This window comes from Lacerta agilis, chromosome 16 (genome assembly GCF_009819535.1).
Source record: "Lacerta agilis isolate rLacAgi1 chromosome 16, rLacAgi1.pri, whole genome shotgun sequence".
Classification (NCBI taxonomy): Eukaryota; Metazoa; Chordata; class Lepidosauria; order Squamata; family Lacertidae; genus Lacerta; species Lacerta agilis.
This window is the reverse complement of record NC_046327.1, coordinates 1769352-1790821: the sequence shown is the minus strand read 5'-3', so window position 1 is coordinate 1790821 and position 21470 is coordinate 1769352. Positions and strand designations below refer to the sequence as shown.

Below are 21470 nucleotides of genomic sequence, written 5' to 3'. Positions count from 1 at the left end.
ATGTTACTTAACAAGTACTGAAATTTTGAAAGTTTCCCATCCTGTCATTGTCTAACTGCCTAAATGAAAATGTTTGAATTGGTCGGGTAGGAAAAGAGCCAAAACTGAAATCTAAAGTAAACAGATTGTAAGATACTGTACGAACAAAGAACCAAATTTATGCCTCTATTTTTTAGTAACGAAAAGAATGAACTGCACACCTGGGCAGTTGAGTGCTGGAACTCCTAAGTAATAAATAGCTCCAAATTAAGGATTTTCTACAACATTTCCATAGAAAACGGGACTAGTTCTCTCTTTTTTATGGCAAACTTCTAGAGTGCTTCCACTTTTATAGGTATCTAATAACACATTAAAACATACACAAAGATGTTGGTGGAAAAAATGCTGGATTTAGGATAGTATACAGTAACACTTCTTTCCTTTTAATGAACGTCCTACCGGTTTATTGACTAAGGCTAGAAAGCAAGTCGTGGTTCTATTTGGCGCATTTCCCACTGTGGTCCGAGGTCAACACGGGGCGAGGACAGCCAGGGGCGGGGGGGGGGGGGCATTCAGCTACGGCAAACTGAACAGTAAAAAAAGGAGAGACCTTTTTTTTGCCATCCCCGCTCCCCAACTTGGCATCTTGTTTTGGGGGACTGCAGAAACGGAAACAAGACGACGGGGTTTTTAAACTGGTCAAGGGAATACCCAAAGGTCAGGAAAAAGTGGCGTCCAAACAAGCGCAAGGTCAGAAGGCTTTTGACAGCGGTGGCGCTGGATGAAAGGAGAGAATACACAGGACACAAGGACTTGTAACATCTGGTAGAGCCCTTCCCTCAAGGACTTCAGAATATGCGTATGCAATAATAAATAGATCAGTTATGTAATAAGGCAGTGTGTTGAACATGCATTCGTCTTGTGGCCTGGAGCACCACATAGAGAGATACATGATACCATACACATTCATTAAGTGTTTTTTTTTTTTCAAGGCTATCCAGGCTAACTCTTCCAGAGCATTTCCTTGGTGAGAAGAGCAAATCCTCTGAGGCTTGTCACATTTCTTCTCCTTTATCAAGAGATGACGACTGGCTTTAAACAAAAAAATAAAGCTGAAGAGAGTTGGTTGGTTTCGTTTGTTTGCTGCCATTTTGGTTGCATCACTCTGAACGTTTTATTTCTTTTTTTAAAAAAGAGAGAGCACAGTTTTCGATGCAGCCAGCTGCTGTGTGCTCAGGATGCTCCAGCCGTTTCCAGGTAACTCTGTAACTTCCTAACTGTGGTTTTGTCCAGTGAGCAAAGGTCAAAGTCAAAGGTTGTGTTTGTGATATGAAAATGTCCCGTTTCTTCTATGAGGTTTACAATCTGTCATTAAAAAGAAAGAGAGAGAGAGAGATAAAAAGTTACGTTTAAATGGAAAATTCTGCTCCTTTCGCAGAAAGGGGTGGAGAACCTGTGCCCTTTCCACATGTTATTGCAGGGTTTCCCAAACTTTTGTCTCTAGCTGTTTTTGGACGACAACTCCTACCATCCCTAGGTAGCAGGACCAGTGGTCAGGGATGATGGGAACTGTAGTCGGAAAACAGCTGGAGACCCAAGTTTGGGAAACCCTGTGTTATTGGATTCCAGGTCCCACTAGAGGCATACAGGATGGCCAGTGGTCAGGGATGGTGGTAGCTAGAGTTCAGCAACGTTCAGAAGGTACCAGGTCCCCCACTCTTGCCTTCTTGTTAAGGGAGTTTTGCCATGCAAAAACACCTCCTAAATCTCCTGCAAGATCTTTGGGCTCTACCATGCGTTACAACATTTTAGAAAGACAAAGGAACTCCCCCCCCCCGCGCGCGCCAAGCTCTTGCAGGATGAACTTCTTCGTTAGAAACTTTTCTGGCTGACATCCCTATTGGTTTATCTTCTGATTTTGCAAAATGGCATTGTGAATTGACAGGCTTTGCTGGTAAGGTTTCTTTCACGTCTACTGTTTGTGCGTGTTCCTTGTACTGTCGTGGAAAAACTAAAAAGCCATTAAACTATGCGTAATATTTTTGTATGTGTCATCTAAGCAGTGGCAGCGGCGGGAAGAACAGTACAAGTAAAAATTGCACCCTTAAAATAACTGATTAAAACAAGCGATCCTATCTTTTGTAAAACACTTTTAGGTCGTTTACAATCAAGCGGTGTATACATTTTACAAAATAAATAAACTATAGAATGATGTTTTCCTATCTGCTTTCCTGGAGATGGCCAATATGAATGCATGAAAGTGCCCTTCTGTAGAACCACTGGTAACTCTGGCACAGAACAGTCTGCTCTGACTGTATTCCAGCATCTCATCCAGAGGTTTCCTTCAGCCCTATTAATTACCTGAAATCTTTTTTAATTGGAGTTGGGAGGGCCTGAATTTTGCAAAACATGCACTCTTGCCAGTGAGCTGAGGCAACCGCTAATGTATGCTTGCTTTACAATCAGCATACATTTACAGTAGTCCAGTTAGTTTTGGGGGCAGGGAACGTAGCTGTCTACATTTTACAGCCATCATTGTATGGCAAGAAATGGATCCCTCTTCTTCCTACAGACATCTGCAACCACCTTTAGGTTTGCCTTTGACTCCCTCTCCTATGAGCTGAACCAACCAAAGTGCATTTTTGCTTTATTTCAAATGCCAACATTCAATCTGTTGCTCATTTACAGTTGACCAAGAAAATCCATTCGGACTGCAACATTAACTCCCATTACTGCATCAAATTGCCAGGTCTGTTGAGCTACATTATAAAAGTTGAGCTGAAACTCTGCCTTGTGTCCCTGCCACATTTTGAATTATTTCAGCAGATGGAGTTTTCCTGTTTTAAGTAGAGAGGAAGCTTCTTATTTCAAAATTAAGCTAATATAAAGTAACTGCACGGGCTGCATATTACCTATAAGATGCAGCACTGAAGCCAGTGACATGAGAAATGGATCAATATCACCAAAGGAAAAGCATATTTTGGTCATAGTTCATCCTTCAGGTGCTATAAGCAATCAAACTTCACTTGGATTTGCCCTAGGCCAGGCATCCCCAAACTCGGCCCAATTCCCATCATCCCTGACCACTGGTCCTGTTACCAAGGGACGATGGGAGCTGTATCCCTAAACATCTGGAGGGCCGAGTTTGGGGATACCTGCCCTAGACTATTGCAAACTAGTGGAAACATAAGGAAACTCCAAGACTGTGAATTAAAATGGTGTTCCTCAGTATCAATCCCTCCAGCTCCATTGGGACATAAAATCCATTTTATATTTCTGCACTCTCCACTCTACCCCTTTGCAATCATGTCCCTCCTTTCATTTTGTAGCTCACCAAATCAACAAAATTTAACTAGATAATATAATTAAGGGTATTAAGTGGTCAGTAACCAGCGAAGGCACCTAATGTTTTTCAGATGTCCCCTCTCAGGCGCTCATTTGCTTCTGGCAAGGAACAAAGCAAGCACAGGAAGAATGGTACCCAACAGTCGTGTCTGTGATTGGCAGGAAAAATGCATGCATAGCTAGGCCCACCAAGAAGGGAAGATGAGTCTGTACTAGGAGGCCAGAATCCGAGCTAAAAAGTAAAACTTGTGGAAGGAGAATTGTGAAGCAAAATGTGGAGGGACTATTCTAAGCAACTGCTTTGAGAAATGCCTTTCAGTTTTTATAGGCAGTGGAATCTAGAGCTGTGACTGACCATATAGAAAAATCTGGAGATATACGACACACTCAAAAAGGGCTTCCTCTTTCATTTTGAAGCCTTTCTTTGTCTTGCTGCTTGGTGGCAGTCAGTAATTCAACCGATTAAGCTTTTTCTGGTATGAAAATACGGTTATGGAAAAAGCCAAATCTGTGATGACTTGTGTGTAGCCACTGATTTACTTCTGAGCCCTCTACCCAATCCATAAAAGAGGAAGCAAACTGCATATAACACGAAGCATATCCAAATCTGAGCCCCTGCTTCTGGGGGTGGTGGAATGCCCAATCACCACATAATGTACAGCACCCAGAAAATCCTGTTGGCAACCCTGGGGCACGAGGGCAGAGAAGACACAGGTGCTGTGGTAAAAGGGAGGAACAGGAGAAGAAGAAGAAGAAGATTTGATATCCCGCTTTATCACTACCTGAAGGAGTCTCAAAGCGGCTTCCTCCCCCACAACAAACACTCTGTGAGGTGAGTGGGGCTGAGAGACTTCAGAGAAGTGTGACTAGCCCAAGGTCACCCAGCAGCTGCATGGGGAGGAGCGGAGACGCGAACCCGGTTCCCCAGATTACGAGTCTACCACTCTTAACCACTACACCACACTGGGAGGCATCTCTAACGCGGCAGCTGATCCAAATACAATGGGCAGCAATTGTTCAATGGGTAAGCCCATTGATCTCTTGCTGATCTAGAGGCACACATGGGATGCGATGACTGGAAACAATCTAATACACAATGTCAACCATATACACATTGCTGCAAGTCAGTTGAAAACAGCCACCTCTTCACTCTGACAGCCCTGGCATGTATGACAACTTTTGACACAACACTCAACGGCTAACAGGGAAATAGCCTGTGTTATCTTCCCAAGAGTGAAAAATGTAATCTTAATGTATGTTTCACTTAGCCCCGAGTCGAGCAGTTCATGAAGAATTTCAGAAAAACTTGCAGAAGCCTCCCCCCCACCCCCAACAGAACTATATTTGATATGCTTCCCTGTGATACTGTGCCAAAAAGGGGGCCTTCCATTAGCTCCCATGATAATAAATTTCAGGAATTCAAAAGCAGTTAGGAAGTGTTAACAGATGCATTTTAAAGCAATGCAGGGCTCTTAAAAGAAACGAGAAATAAAATCTCATTTGTTGATCGCTATCTACACTTTCTGAGCTCCCAGCTAAGAGCAACATGAACATTTGAACCCGATTCTTCATCCGGGCCTCCGAGAAATGGAGCTACAGTGTCAAAGCCACCTGGTCCATCTGATTGAGATGAACCCCCTCAGTTTTAATGGAGGCACAGAAGACATCAAGATATAGCCGAGAAAGCTTTAGGGGAATTCTTGACCACCTGCCAAGGCGATTCAGGTTAATGCTTTTGATATCAGCACTCATGTTCTTAATCTATTGAAAAACACTTGGAGGGGGGAAGATTTAAGATTATAACTGTCAGGATTTCAGATTACCAGAGTTGCAAAACAGAACATTAAAATACTTTAAACGTAGACCCAGGATGCAAGAACCAAGGAAGCTTTATTTGTTCTTGACGAAGTGTGCTCTACTTCGTTTTAATGTACAGTTGTTTACACAGTCATTCTCCATCAATTTCATTGCCATCTATCATGCTGCAGCAATTGAAATGCCTTTGGGGAAGAATGTCTACTTGAAGGGTTGGGCTTTAGCTAATGGCAAAGATTTCATTTTAACCTTTAAGAAAGGTTTGAAAGGATTTGGAATTCTCCATGTCCAAAAAGACTACCTTAAAAGCTATTATTTAGTGTTATGCGTTGCAGTTCATTTCTTGTGTTATGGTAAAGGTTTTAAAACCGGCTACAAAAACCCCCAAACAAACTCTTATTTTAATCTTTACAACCTGCTAATGAAATGTTTGGCTGAGAGTGCCTAGGGCCACCCAGTGAGCTAAGATCCCAGACAGGATTGGATCCCAGTCTGCTGAGACACAAATTCAACAGCAAACTATTCCTCTGGGATCATCTACTGGTTTTCAGGTCACCTAAAGTTAGGGATCAAAACCCACACTTTATGTATCATGACCGTTAATATAGCTTTACTGTGACATCTTGGTGAATAAGTAGTGATCCTTGATTCTATTTCCCTTAGGACTGATCCACTGACAGCAATAGTTTCAAACGAAAGGCACTGTTGAACAATTAATTTATATGTTCAGTATGAAATTCAGGTTCCTAAACAGACTAAGAGCCACTTTACACATTACATATTTTTTTAGACACACATAAGATCTACATCTAAAAGAAATGTAAACTGTGAATGTGATAAACTAGTGTCTGAAAACAAACTGATCATGCACCTTCATGTGTTGCAGCTCAGATTGGTTGTGGCTCCCTGGCGAGAGTACCTGGGTGTGTTACTCTATAATGTGTGGAATAGTACTAAATTGGAAGGGGGGGGGACCTCACTGCAAAATAATCTCTTAACAACTGACTCTTTGTGAACAAAACATAAAAAGAAGGTTGCTTTTTCCTATTCAGAGTACAAAATACATGCTATCAGCTTAATTTACAAATTGCAAATGTATATATATAGATAGAAATTCTTGCTAGCAAAATAAACGTAACAGTTTCATTACCAGTCATTTTTTTTGCTTTGTCTTTTTGGCCAGTAAGGTCCATAATTAAGACAAATTTGGGGAGATCTGAAATGGTGTGCACAGAGTAAATTTCATTACAAAAAGAAACATTTGATGCAACTGAATTGACTACTAGTACTCTTTTATTTTTTTGAAAAAACACCTGAAATTATGTGGGGCGATATCCAACTGAATTACATTCAGCGTACACACTCTGGAATCAATGGACTTAAGCTACTTAAAGTCCATTGATTTCAACAGGTCTGCTCAGAATATGACTTAGCTAGGTATCACTCAAGGCTTGACAGCTCCTGCACTTGAATCTTCCTGTGGCAACACACAAGTCTCAGTAGAAAAGTTGAGTTTTGATACTGAATGGCTAACACATTCAAAGCTGCAACATGCAAACTCAAGTATAGCTGAAAAATACAGTTACAGGTAGGTAGCTGTGTTGGTCTGCCGTAGTCAAAACAAAATAAAAAATTCCTTCCAGATAACTTCTTCAGATATCTGAAGAAGTGTGCATGCACACGAAAGCTCATACCAAGAACAAACTTAGTTGGTCTCTAAGGGGCTACTGGAAGGAATTTTTTATTTTTTATTTTTTTAAAAAAAAAATACAGAAGACTGAATTCTGTGTTACAAACTAAAATTTGTAATGCTCGGTATGCCTTAAAAATCTGTTGAAGTTTGCCATCGCCAGGAACACTTAAAGAAATATCCCCCGAGAAGGCCTGTCGTCGTCGTCCCCCCCAGGAGAAAACAGTGCTTGTAATTAGAAAATCTTGCAACATGCTACTTACTCAGCACACATGTCACAATTGTTAAGATGTAGGCGGACGGATTATCAAATTCTACTAGAAGATCAGAGCTGTGTTCTTGACTTTGACAAGTACTATGCCTAGCACAGAAAGTAGACCTCTCACCTGTTGCAGTACATGTCTTTCCCTTAGTGTCATTAACCTTCTGTGAAGCTCAACTAGTTCATCAAGATATGCCTGGAAACAAACCATTCAAAAATAAACAAAAAGGAACGTTTTATTTAAAAAAACACATTTGTATTCTGGTGTGTAGACAAATATTTAAGGACAGCGAACCAATGGAAATACAGTCGTCTCACAACTTTGTGTATAGTCAGAACAAGCTCAGAACCACCCTTGTGTGATCATTCCTACTTTTTCCAAGATGGTGCACTGAGTGGGCTTTGCCAGCCAGCTCCATAAAGTGGAGAATTTTTAAGCTCACCTACTTGCTTACCAGCCTCTGTGAGGTCCTTTCGCAAGCCCTGGAAGCTCTTGTGAGATCTGGCAGGAGCCTCCCAGAGCCTGGCGAGTGAGGCAGAGAACATTTAAGCTCTCCACCTCACATGCATTAGATTTGCGTGTTTTCAGCTGGCTTCCTGCCTAGACCAGGGGTCAGCAAACTTTTTCAGCAGGGGGGCCTTGTGGGGGGCCAGACTATATTTTGAAAAAAAATATGAACAAATTCCTATGCCCCACAAATAACCCACATATTTTAAATAAAAGCACACATTCTACTCCTGTAAAAACACCAGGCAGCCCCCACAAATAACCCAGAAATGCATTTTATATAAAAGGACACATTCTACTCATGTAAAAACACGCTGATTCCCGGACCGTCCGTGGGCCGGATTTAGAAGGCAACTGGACCGCATTCGGCCCCGGGCCTTAGTTTGGGGACCCCTGGCCTAGAGAGTAAAACTGTGACGACACAAGTTTAATGTGCGCAAGTTGCGATGAAGTAAGTACAGTGGTACCTTGGTTTACGAACTTAATCCGTTCCGGAAGTCCGTTCTTAAACCAAACCGTTTTTAAACCAAGGCGTGCTTTCCCATACATAGCAGCGGAGGACTCAATTTACACTCAACAGGAAGCGGAACATGTTCTTATTCCAAGGCAAAGTTCACAAACCAAAACATCTACATCCGGGTTTGCAGCGTTCTTAATCCAAGTTGTTCATAAACTAAGCTGTTTTTAAACCAAGGTACCACTGTATGTCATAAAACACAGTGATATACAATGAAGCCATGATACTAACAATAATGTAGCTACCGTATTTTTCGCTCCTAAAAAGTAAGGGGAAATATCTGTGCATCTTATGGAGTGAATGGTGGTCCCTAGAGCTGAATGCCTTTAGAAGCTGCAGAAATGTGAGTTGAACCCCATAAAATGGGGCTTTTCCTCTTTGCTTTTCCCCCTTTGCAAAAGGAGCTTTGCTTTTTTCCCCTTTGCAAAAAAGCTGCAAAACTTTTAGCTGATCCTCAAAAAAACAGGGCTTTTCCCTTTGCAAAAAAAGCTGCAAAACTTTTAGCTGATCCTCAAAAAAACAGGGCTTTTAGAGGAGGAAAACCAGAAAAATATTTCCTCCTCTAAAAATGAGGTGTGCCCTATGGTCCAGTGCACCCTATGGAGCAAAAAATACGGTAACTGCTAAAAGCACTCAGCAAGATATGGGCAAATTAAAACTCATCTTAACCTGTTGTGAACAAATTGTAAGGTGTACCTCTTAGGAAGCACATTCCAGAACCACAGTGCTATGGCCAAACGCCCCCTTTCTTTTGTTGTGACATAGCATACTTCTGGTGCGTTGGGCACTTGGAGAAGACCTTCAACAGAAGATCTCAAAACACAGGCACCATGGTGTGGAAAAGGATGCTCCCTTCATATATATGGATTCTAAGCCTTTTAGGGTTTATAAGATTACCAGTACCTTGAACTGGGCCTGAAATTGAACTATTTGACTTCAATTCATTTAAGAGAACAATATATACATAATAGGGTCATGTAATTAAAATGTAGAATAAACTGCAATATAGGGATACTAAAATATTGAGTAACTAAAAAACATTTCATTAAGGCATATGCCAATCAATGTTTTTTATATACTGAAAGATCCAATAGTTTTTACAGATTTAAGAAATATTATGAAGCATGATTCAAATATTGTTTCTTTTGATTTACCTTATCGCAATCACCATTCTTAATCTGTTTATCAGATTTACTCTGCTTTATAGGACTCTTCACTTCTAGAATCTAGAAAATAAGAGTAAATATTTAAGCTCCTGACCACATGTACATCCCAGGGATTATCGCAATTGGTGATACTTTTATGTTTATATAGCTTGGTCAGAAATCATGGTAGCCGGACACAGAACTTGATGAGCAGTTTTATTATTAACAATTTGTATAATAATTGCATCACAGCAAATACCTGAAGATTGTTTGTATGACCGCAGTGCTAGCATTTAACTCTTCACCAAATTAACAGTCGTCCTTAGAGAAAAAAAAGCGGCTGCATGCCATCTCGTATATGTTTCAATGATATTACCAAGCGTGTGCCACAGTATCGTAGAGTGGGAAGGGACCCAAGGGCCATCTAGTCCAACCCCTACAATGCAGGAATCTCTGCTTAAGCACCCATGATGTATAAGACAGAAGCAATAGTTTCTCTATGTTTTTTGTCACACAGGACACTCTGTTTTACACTGTCCAAATGGTTCCCAAGGCAGAAGGACAAGAGAAAAGCTACCCACTGGGAAAATGGAAGTGATTGTGGCTGCAGCAGTCATGCTGCAAAACAGTACCTGGTTATTGTTGGTTTTTAATAAAGGTGGGGGTTCGTGGCGGAGGGGTGAAGATGCTGAACTGCTGTCGCTGTCGCTTCCATCGCTCAGACTAACCCTGAGAAGGGAAAGGGAAAGGAATAACAAATTTATTAAGATGTGCAACATAAAGGAAATTTTCCATGGCTCATAACTGACATAATAGCCCTAACAATCGGATTTCAAAAAGCAAGTTTGTGGGAGGAGTTGAAAAATATGTTAGCAATGTTAACAGATTAGGAAGAAAAAGCCCAAATAAGAGAAACCCAAGTAAGATCGATGCTTTCCAACTTTCAATAACCTGATGATCCCAAAGGCGAACCCAACTCTTTTATGTTTGTGAACACATTCTGAATAAAAAGTCTGCAAAACTGCAATATTCACCTGTAGTTTTCTTGAAATGATATCTTAATTATATATAGCTAAAACGGCTTCTGGTAGTCAAGGTGACATATCAATGTGTGATGCAATGTGGCCATCAGTACAGAAGAAGAAGAAGAAGAAGAAGAAGAAGAAGAAGAACATAAAACACACTTCTGGAAAAGAGGGTTCCCCACCTATTTTGGAATAGCACTCGAATAGCAAATCTAAAAAATAAGAGCCACTCAGAATTGTCCAACTTGCTTGAAATTCTAAATGTCACCTTGTATAAAAGTTGTAATTACTTGCAAGTTCTTGATATTCCAAGCCTGAATTTTCACAGGTCAGAAACGAACACCCTTTCCCCCCCAGGCAAGTCCTGCTTCCTGGTTCCTCTGTTACTTCTTCGCCCCAGGTATTCCTATTTAAATGTATTTTCATCAAAATCTATATGGGTTTGTGCTAACCCACCAGCGCATCCATTTGATTTCTCGAATTCTCAACCAAGCTCAGTAGGCAGGCGTTCTTGCTTTCAAGCTAATGTTGGAAGTTGTAATGCTATGGTCCAATAAACTACACACACACACACATACATATGTTGAGAGTTGAGGCCTGACTAACAAGACGACGACACACACGATGTACTCATTAAGAGAGTAGCATATCTCAAAACAGAAGACAGGCGCTTCTTCAACTTTCCCTCCACTTAAAATTCTTTATTTTATTAAGCATAATTATACTTCACATACACAAAAAAGTCCTCAGAGTAGCTCCTTTTTCTCCACCCTATAATACAGCTCAGCACTGATTATAGGGCACCTTATTACCCCTCTCAAATGCCCTCATCTATCTCAAAATGGGTATCTCAAAATGAAACCAATATACAGGGTAGGAGGAAGGTCACAAGCCATGACTATTTTCTTTGCACTTTAGATGTTGTCATTTGTGTAGACACACACTGACACTGAAGAAGACAGGCAGTGCTGTGTTCACACCAAATGGCATGGCAGGAGAACGCCGTGTCCATTTCAACACAGCACCCACGTCTCTTCCACGTATTGTGATTGGAGGACACAAAAGTACAGCACCATTTCAGAAGCAAGATCATGAATAATCATTTTACTCAAGGCTAAGGATTAATACCATGCCTATATGACTGAGCATTTTGTGTGAAAAGGAGCTAGATGTTTTGAACGCTTGCGTGTCAGGTGAATGCTGCTGGGAGCCTGACAGCATCCTGAAACACATCTGTAAAATTCAATATACATTCACTTCAGCATCCCCATTAACAAGCCTTCACATATAACATGAGAGAAGAAATTTTTGGAAAAACATTCATACATGTTTCATCCAGGGCTTTTTTTCAGCTGGAACTCGCCGGAATCCACTACTGGGTTTCTCTCAGGTGGCGTGGGTGCCATTGCCATTATTAGAGAACAAGGGAGGCGTTCAGGGTGAGTTCTGGCACCTCTTTTTCCAGAAAAATAGCACTGGTTTCATCTGTTGTGTAATGACGCTTATTGCCAGGTCGGATGCCGTTGCGGGACGGCGACGTCTCCCCTGGATCCGGCGGTCATGCTTGTGGCGAGGGGATTTCCGGGGCTTGGGTTCACTCAGATCCAGGAAGTGGATTGCAACTTGCCTGCCTATTTGGCCAATAGCAGGCAGCCCCACCCCTTTGCTTAAAGAAAGTAGATTTCAGGGGGGTGGGTGCTGAGTATTTTTTTTCCTTAAATGGCATTGGTAGGCCAAATAAGTTTGGGAGCCTCTGTTCTATGCAATGCTACAGCTTTTAATCAAAAGCCACGCCCTGCCCTGTCTTAAAAACCAACCTCCCTACAACTTCGTATGTTTGAAAAGAAGTACTCAAAATATAAACACACACCCCATAATTCTTACATTGAAAAAAAGGTGTTCTGCTTCTTTTCTATGGGCAGGTTCTGCCTCCTGTACTGTTCCCCTTCATAACACCAATTTCTTAGGTAATTCCTCTGCATTTTGTGTTTCCTTTCCCCACATGGACTTGGTTTCAGTCAGTCCTCTCTCTGCATTCAAAAGCAGAGTTTCCTGCCTTTGACACAAGCCTGGCGCATTCATATAGTCTAGAATGTATTTAGTTTATTGCAACCCTCACCTGCGGCCCCTGCTTCCTCCGTGAGTATTTACAGGTCTCTCCATCTCAGAGTCATTGTCATTCTCGTCTGCTTCGTCAGATTCATCTTCATTATCATCAGAATGCAGATCTTTCATTATAGACCTCAAAGGACCTGGCGGACAAAAACAAAAGGGAACACAAATCAGCCGCGGGAGTTCACATTCAACTCTGCCTATTGTTCAGCTTTTCAACAAAACAAGTCCTAACACAGTTTTTAAGATGAGGGCAATGAAGACTTGGACATTAAAGGAAAGACGTAATGCACAGGGGGGCTTATGCAGCAAGCGCTTAGACAAAAGCAAATTTATTCAAAGACCAGTTGACTTAAAACAGGATTATTTCTGCCAACAATGAGATTTATGTTTAAGTGTTTGCAGAATTAGTCTTGGAATGTTAAGTAAAGCAAGTTGGCTTCCTGAACAACAGAACCGAGATTAAAACAAAACAAAACCAAACCCAAAAGGTTATTATTTGGGCATCCTATACCTGACAAGATCTAAGAGACACTACTAGTAATAGTACATTTTGTTAGGTTAATCTGTGTATTGAAAGTCATAGTCTAATAAATCATTGTGATTGCAACTTGTTCTGGCCAAGGCATTCTTTGTCTGTCTGTTTTTGATCTACTTAGATTTAGCTGTCTTCTTTATTCGAAGGTCAATGTCAGGTCAAGCAAGCTCTTTGCTAGCCTTCATATGTATAAAGTGTTCTATGCCCCAGAAACAGAGGCCTATCCTTTTCATGGAAATGAACAGAAATTCTAAGCCTGCTTCATGAGCAAGAAAAGTTTTAGAGCTAGGTTCTCAAAAAAACTTGAATTATTATTATTATTATTATTAATTATTATTATTATTACTACTACTACTATTATTATTACACAAAAGAATGTGGACTTTAGCATATCAGAAAAACAGTAGCTCTTTTTCATAATTATTATTAGAATTTTCAATTACACAATTTCCAGAAATAAACATCCCTTCCCTTCTTCAAGTTTCCCATTTTTACCGCATCTTCTATTCCAATCAATCAATTTCCCCTCCTTTTCGTATTGCCTCAAACATAATTACAGTCATACCTTGGAAGTCAAGTGGAATCCGTTCCGGAAGTCTGTTTGACTTCCAAAACGTTCGGAAACCAAAGTGTGGCTACTGATTGGCTATAGGAAGCTCCTGCAGCCAATCAGAAGCCACGGAAGCCCCATCGGACGTTCGGGTTCCAAGGAACATTCGCAAACTGGAACACTCACTTCTGGGTTTGCGGTGTTCGGGAGCCAAAACGTCCGAGTACCAAGGCGTTTGGGATCCAAGGTACAACTGTATACTGCTGAATTTACATTAATCCTGTAGCATTTCCACTTGCTTAGAATTATTTTCCAGATACTCCACAGAAACTTTCCAGTAGCTCTTTATTAAATTTATATTTCACCCTTCCTCCCAAAGGAGACCAGGTTGGTTCCCAGGAGAACTGGAACACTCACTTCCGGGTTTCGATCATTCGGGAGCCAATTTGTTTGGGAGCCAGGGCATTCAGCTTCCAAGGTATGACTGTATTTTCAACGACTAATATTGAAGTTTGAAAATAGAACATTCTGTATTGACAAGATTCAGTTTTAAAGGTTTCTAACCCAAAAGGATAGTATTTGTTGGGTTCTTTCATTCCTGATGTAAGCTAAGCAAAAGACACTGGGAATCTTGTTTCCAGCTACAATATTGGTCTAATATTAATACTAAATAAACAGACAAACAAAAACCCAGCCCGTTTCCCTCCCAGTTGTCTCAATGGACACCCATCATAGTCATGGTTTTGAAACATGATTTTTGCTTTTTAAAAATAAACATGGTTTTTTTTTTTAATAAAAAAACAACAACCCGGTTTTTAAAGGTAATTTAATTTAACTAGCACCTGGATTCCAGGCAACTGCACCACCATATCAGTCTACAAAACTTATGGGGGCAATGCTGATGAAATTGTTTGTGACACTGTAATGTATCGCTGCACAGATGTACAGATCTTGATATACTCCCTTTTAAACAGGGACCTGCTAGCAAAGGAAGTAGTATGAATAGGCTTCTTACAACCATCGCAAACAAAAATATACATTTGAGGAAACTTACAAATCCACAAAATGAGCTAAATGTTTCTTGGAAAGGGATTGAATATCACTTTTAATATTTCCTGCATTTAAAGCAGCTTGTTAATAAAATACACATTGTGCCATTTATAATAAAAACAGCTCAATGGGAACTCTCTCAGCTATTTACATGTACACTGCTTAGGGCAGGGGTCTCCTGGCAGATATAAATTCTGACCTTCTTAGAACTGAACAGCGATTAACTCCAAAGCCAAAGTCAATAAAGTCTAAGAAATCTCTCTGTTGAAGTCTTTTAAAATTAAATTTTGGTGGCTGAAAGAAGTCTTATTGGTTTATGCTTTACTGGTAATCTTAAGGTTGCAAAAGGAAGAGAGCAACAACTTTTTTGGGTGTTATTTGTAGAAGAGCTTCTGTTTCCCCCAAAGAAAACTATTGGCTATGTGCAAATGACATGAGAAACCATGGTTTATTGTGACCGAATGAGCCTAGGCAACCCTCAGACTTGTTAGCTTCCCCCTCTCCATCTCCAATTAGGCAGAAGCGGTCGTTTCTGTTTTTGATCAAGTGCACCATTCAAACTTGAAAAACTGTAGTTAATCTGAACCGTTGTTTCATCAAACCATGGTTAACATAGTTAAGATTAACTACAGTTTAGGGTTTGGAAACATTGCTAAACTATGGTTAGCAGGAATCAGAGTTTCTTATTTTCTTTGAGTGTGGCAGAGGAAGAGGCAGGAGAAAAAAATGTTACCTTGGTTCGTTCCCCATAAATCAAGGATGGGAACAGTGGCCCTCTAAATGTTTTCAGACTACAACTCCATCAGCTCTATCCATCATGGCCAACAATCAGTATGATGGGAAATGTCCTCCAGTAACACTGAGAGGACCATATGTGTCTCAATTATGTGATAAACCATTCCTTATGAGGATGTCTTAAAATAGTCACTGTTTCACTACTTTGCTTTGGAACATAGGACATTCCTCCTGTTATTCCATTCTATCCTGTTATTTAGTTCACACATGCCATTAGGCTGCAATTTTAAGTCATGAAACTTGGATCAATTTATGTGAGCAATGCAACATGTGGGCCAAAAGATCAATTTTTTTCCTGATGCAGTTATTTCAAGGATGTTCCAAAAAATAGCCTAGATCATGGGAAATCAGCTTAGCGAAGCCCCAAGCTCATGTGATAGGGAGACACTTGCAAATGGGAGTGCAATATGCAAAATGCATCTTAATTATGATATTTCATTTTAGGATTTCAATAAGCATCTTGTTTATGCAGTTAAGTATTTCGAATTCATTGTTACAAGCACGCCCAAGGAATGAGCGGGCTAGACAGCCAACTAAATGAATGTTTAGGAAACACAACTGCCTAACTTCTGGAGAAAAGGAAATAGCTGAATGGAACCAAACTCCTTCACAGTTTAAAAAAAGGCAGTTTTTTTACTGAAAAACGAAAACAAACAATAAACATGAAGAGAAAAATCTCACTAACTTGTGGGTCAGTGTTGTGTAGCGGCTAGCATGTCAACCAAGCAATTGGGGAGGTCAAAATTCAAATTGCTGCTTAGCCATGAAGGACATGGAGTTATCCAGTCTATATCTCTCAGACTAACCAACCTCTAGGGCTGGGCAATATCTGGTTTTCAAAACTGTGATATATCAGCAGCTAAATGCCACAATATGCTGATATATCACCACGTCAGGAATGTATATGGGCTGCTTCTTCCTCCCCAACCTTAAGGGAGGAAGAAGCAGCGGAGATACATTGCCTAGCCCTACTGAGCAAGCCCCACAACCACTCCAACTGGGGTGGGGACTTCCTTAAACTGCTTGGCTGGGGGGCAGGAAGCCTCTCACCTCCCAGCTGAGCAAGCCCCGATACCATTCTGGCTCATGCGTGCTGGAGGGTAGGGGGCTTCCTCAACGACACAGGCAGGCAGAGTCTGAGAATTTGCTCTTCTGGAACCTTCTCAGGCTCTGCCTGCACCTTTGCCGTCTGCAAGCAATTTGAGCTGGCGCAACGTACTGCCAACTTAAATGGTCTGAAACAGCTATCGCGATCTGAACACCATCCCGGTTTCAGACCATTTATCAATATATTGGCCATGTCTACATACTTCGCGGGGTTGTTGCAAGGAAAAAGTAGGGGTGCAGATAGAACGATATGCACTGCCCTGAGCTCACCTGAGAGGGTGAACATATAGGGTGGTACCCAACAAAGCAGAGCAGCTCGTGAGAGGATTTCCATTCGTGCAGTGGACCAGTCCCCTTCCCCTCCCCTTCCTGCGCACCCTCCAATCAGACCCAGAAGGCTGAAGGGAACCCGTGGAACAGATTTGGGGGTCATGTGGGGAGAGGAAGTTCTGTTGCGCAGTCCAAAGTCACTGTGCTAGCCAAAGCGCTCCACCGGATACCACTCACAATAAAAGGTAAAGGAATGCAGCCTTGAAATGCCATATGCTCCACTGCCTGGCTTTCATGCCATGGTCAAGTGCGCTCTCTTTATCGGTACCTTGTTGTCGGCTGTTCTGAGACGGCGTGAAACTCGAGCTGGAGCTGGAGCTTGAACTGGCAGGACTGGGTTGCTCAGACTTCAGGGAAGAATTGCGGGAGGGGAGGAGAAAGCACACAAGCAAAACATGAACACAAAAGATTGGTACATTCATTTGTGCCCCCCCCCCCAAAACCCCTTAAATAATTAACAATTTACTTTGCAGAAAGAGTCTCAAATGAGATCTGCAGCCGTGTGGCCTCCCCTGCGGGCAAAGCTTTTCTTCCTATGCCAATGTGTTGAGAAATGCAAAGTGTTAAACGGTTCTGAAAACAATGGGCACACTGTTCAAGACGGAAGAGCTATGCGCAGATTAGGAACTCACAAGAGTAAATGGCGACAAAGCTCGTAAGAATAAGAAATGCATGCATTTCTCAGGCAGCAGGGCGGGCTTCGAAACTGTAGGTGTGTCAAAAGGGAAACGGCAGCAATGGCTAAAACAAGCACAGCACACGTTTTTATGGCAATGTGAATAATAAACACTTAATCCCCACAGCTTCCAATCAGCTCTGTAATAAACTTAGATTTATTCAAAACGAAGATGACCTAACAGCATTAGGAGACTTGTTCAGGCTTCTGCCAGCTGTTCAGGCTCTTTTGGAGGGAGCAGCTAGAGGACGGGAAGAGAACAAGGAACACCTCTTCTTTAGCTTTTAGCACAGCCAGGAAGGCCTCAGAGGTCTGGCAAACAACCTCTGCCTGTTACCCTGGACAGTTGCTGCCAGGAAGAAGATGACAGGGACCAGACCAGACGAACAGTCTGACCTGTTTAAAGGTAGAGCCTCTACCTTATTTCTGGGTGCAAACAATCGCAGTTATTCTATACTGTGGGCATATAATTATTCCAAACTACAGTGGTACCTTGGTTCTCGAACTTAATCAATTCTGGGAGTCCGCTCAACTTCCAAAACCAAAGTGCCGCAGAAGCCCTGTCAGACATTCGGCTTCCGAAAAACGTTCGCAAACCGGAACACTTACTTCTGGGTTTGCGACATTCGGGAGCCGATTTGTTCAGGAGTGGAAGACATTAGAGTACCAAGCTACCACTGTATTCCATAATCTATTCAGATTCAATATCCTTCAGTTGCCAAAGACCTGTTTTCAGAGAAACAACATAATTTCCCTCCCTCCCTCCCTCTTCATTGAAGGGGCATCTTGCTTGCTAGTGACTCCGGTGAAGTTATTTGGGTGAAGAATATTAAGAGTCATTCAAAAAGCCGGATCGACAAAGCACATCCACCTCTGCCAGCAAGAGGGTACAGACAGCCAAAAATGGAGATGACAAGACCTGGGGCTCCCTTTTCTACAGCAACATTTCATAGACCAGCAAAGCTACCCTGCCCTGTTTTCAATGCATCTTCAGCTCTTGAATGACTGAGGAAGGCAGACAAAATGCACACTCAGTAGGAACGGGCAATATATTGATCTATCATCCAAAATCAGTTTGAAGTCCATTTCGTGATATCAGTTTTGTAATTTCTGACTTGACAATATATCGCAAATCATGATGTGTGTGTGTGTGTGTGTGTGTGTGTGTGTGCTGTGCAAAAATCACAATGTCGGAAAAATCGTGAAGCCAGCCAATGCTTCTATGTAGCTCCATCCTTATTTCAGCCATTGTGATGTATCAGTATATTGCAATGTTTAGCTGGTGATATATCGTGATGTTGAAAACCAGATATCATCTGGCCCTACTGTTCACCTCTACATAGCTCCATCTGATATCATGATATAACGGTATATCACAATGTTTAGCTAGGGATATATTGTGATGTTGGAAACCAGGTATCACCCAGCCTGAACACACAGCTCACAACCCTCTTCATCATGGGGTGAGTCCAGATTTGCTATGCAGATGGTAGCTGTGCATGCTGGGGAATTGAGCAATGGCTCAGCCAGTATCCATATCCATAAAATTTAGGTAAGTTGCCAGACTTAATAATCCATCTACTCTCAGCAGCCAGAAACATCATAACCAGACACTGGAAAGACCTGTCAGGAGCAAGCATGGACCAATGGTACCAAGTAGTATGGGAAACAGCCCTACTAGAAAAATTAACCAGCAACCTAAATCTAGCACGGGGACACACAGAAGAAGACACCTTCACCCCCGTATGGTCCCCCTTCATCACACACACAGCCCAACAAGACAATGACAAAAATCTACTGACAGCATACAAATCAATATGGCTAACCTGATCCAAAACACCCACCCACCCCACTCACACAGGAAACCAAAGAACACCACAGCCAACCACAAATGAACACACCCTACGCCAATCCCGACCTCTCACCACCAAAGAAACACAAGCAAGCAACAAAGAACCAACACGAACGACGCTGACACCAAATCCTACATATATTAAGGAAAATAGAAACATCAACTCCCCACCCCACCCTCCCCCATCCCACCCACCTCCTTCCCCCTTCTCTCCCTAATGTCTCAACAACCAAAACTGATCTGTAAAAATGGAAAAATACGAGAGACATTACACACGCTTCTGTAAACCAAGAAAATCTTTAATAAAAAAAGAGTAGAAGCTCTATATGAATGTTTATGGACAAGTGAATGGATCACAGAATCGTAGAGTTGAAAGGGTCATCCAGTCCAACCCCCTGGAATGCAGGAATCTTTTGCCCAATGTGGGGCTTGAACCTGAGACCCTGAGATTAAGAGTCTCATGCTCTACCAACTGAGCCACATTGGCTAAAGAAGTAGACTTTTTGAAAGAAAGCATAAAATTGCCATGCGGTGATTTCTTGGCAACCGTAATAGCGTGCTTATAGAAAGCGATCAACCCATTCCCAGACTTCCACCCAACCTTGATGTCAGAGAAGTGACAGGGATCGCCACATCACTGTCCAGATGATCCCTGATCTCCGATGCAGCTCCAAGGTTGGGGGAACACATTGACTGCTCACCAGAGGCCAGCAGTCCATTTGCTTGCTACACAGTGAGCGTAGCAAGCAAATGTGCGTTTTTTGCATGGGAATAGTCAATGCAACGAAGATACTTTCAAATGAGTCTCACAAATCTAAAACATGTTGAGAACTCAAGAATGTAAGAGCCTGCTGGATCAGGATAGTGGGTCAACTGGTCCAGAATTTCGTTCTCACAGTGGCCAACCAGATGCTGGTGGAAAACCTGCAAGCAGGATGCTGAGCACAAGACCCCTCTCCCCTCCTGCGGTTTCGAGCAACTGGTTTCAGCAGCATATGGCCTCCAGCTGCGAAGGCAGAGAGCATAGCCTCTGTCACTCATGCCTAGCAGTTACTGAAAGTCTTATCCACTGATAGCAATGTTATCTCTGGCTCTATTCTAAGGCTCCAATTTTGCACACAGTGAAAGCTAGAAAGGACCCAAGCAATGTGTTTGGGAGATATCTTTGTCGCCAGTTAGTGGTTCAGCAAGTTCTGGTCATTTCTGGCCTGCTAAGAACTGCCCTGCAATGACCACGTTGCTCTCCGCTGGAATGAAAGCCTGCCCCATCGTAAGCTTTGCAGAACGGTTCAGCTTTTGTCCTAGCTCACAAAGACAGATTCAGGATATCCATAGCTAAAAATCCCCTGCCCAATTAAAAAGATACTAAAATCCTTGACAAGACACAGCACCAATAATATCTGGCCTCTGTAAAATTCGGCGCTAACTTGCACATTCATGCATTCAGCTTGCATAAGCCCAACAGTTGCTCTTCTGCCGTAAATCAATCTATTGTTGCCCTCCGTAACAAGGAGGCAGATTTACAGCCTTTTAAAGCCTTGCCTCACAATCAAAAAGATTGTGAGTAAGTTAATGGAACATCTCTCTTTTTTTCTGAGGGTGCTGGGGGGCGGGGAGGGAGTGAACATCTGTTCCTCTCAGATGAATGACATCTGTAGTTCTCACAGCTGGGAATCGGAGGAGCACAAAAATTATACATTCTGCACACTGTGGGATTCATGCCCTTTTTGGTCGTGGTGTAGTTCTTTCCCTGTCCCAGAGTACTCCTTGCACCAACATATAGGAATAGGGTCTACTCTCCAGCCTTCTCCAACCTGGAGCTCTCCAGATGTTTTGGAGCAATCAGCTGGCTGGCACAAGTTGTAATCTAAAACATCTGGAAAGCCCCAAGTTGAGGAAAGCTGGCCTACACAGAGAGACTCCTACGTATGCAAGCCCAGCCTGACTCCAAAAACACTGGGAAAAGATTGCATGGGCCTTTTCCATGCAGACTGGATTCACTCTGCATTGGACTGCTGTTCCAGAGACAGCATTTTAGGGAGGGGGTGATATTCTCCTCCCCCCCCCCGTAATAATAATAATAATAATAATAATAATAATAATAATAATAATAATAATAATTATCTATTGGTGAATAGATAATAATAATAATAATAATAATAATAATAATAATA

At 41.9% G+C, this 21470-nt stretch overlaps 1 protein-coding gene across 6 annotated transcripts in view; it reads right to left on the bottom strand.

Moving 5' to 3' along the window:
• Nucleotides 1–576: 576 nt before the first annotated feature.
• MLLT3 (MLLT3 super elongation complex subunit) overlaps nt 577–21470 on the bottom strand; it is a 101241-nt gene continuing 80347 nt past the window's right edge. For 4 of the 6 annotated variants that reach the window (XM_033172984.1, XM_033172982.1, XM_033172981.1 and 1 more), the window contains 6 exons: nt 17037–17115; nt 12406–12538; nt 9894–9990; nt 9271–9342; nt 7216–7287; nt 577–1344 (listed from right to left, as the gene is read on the bottom strand). In XM_033172984.1, coding sequence (XP_033028875.1) covers nt 1213–1344; nt 7216–7287; nt 9271–9342; nt 9894–9990; nt 12406–12538; nt 17037–17115 — 585 coding nt within the window. In that variant the 3' untranslated portion in view covers nt 577–1212. The remainder of the gene's footprint in view (nt 1345–7215; nt 7288–9270; nt 9343–9893; nt 9991–12405; nt 12539–17036; nt 17116–21470) is intronic. The other 2 variants (XM_033172980.1, XM_033172979.1) reach the window with 1 other exon arrangement.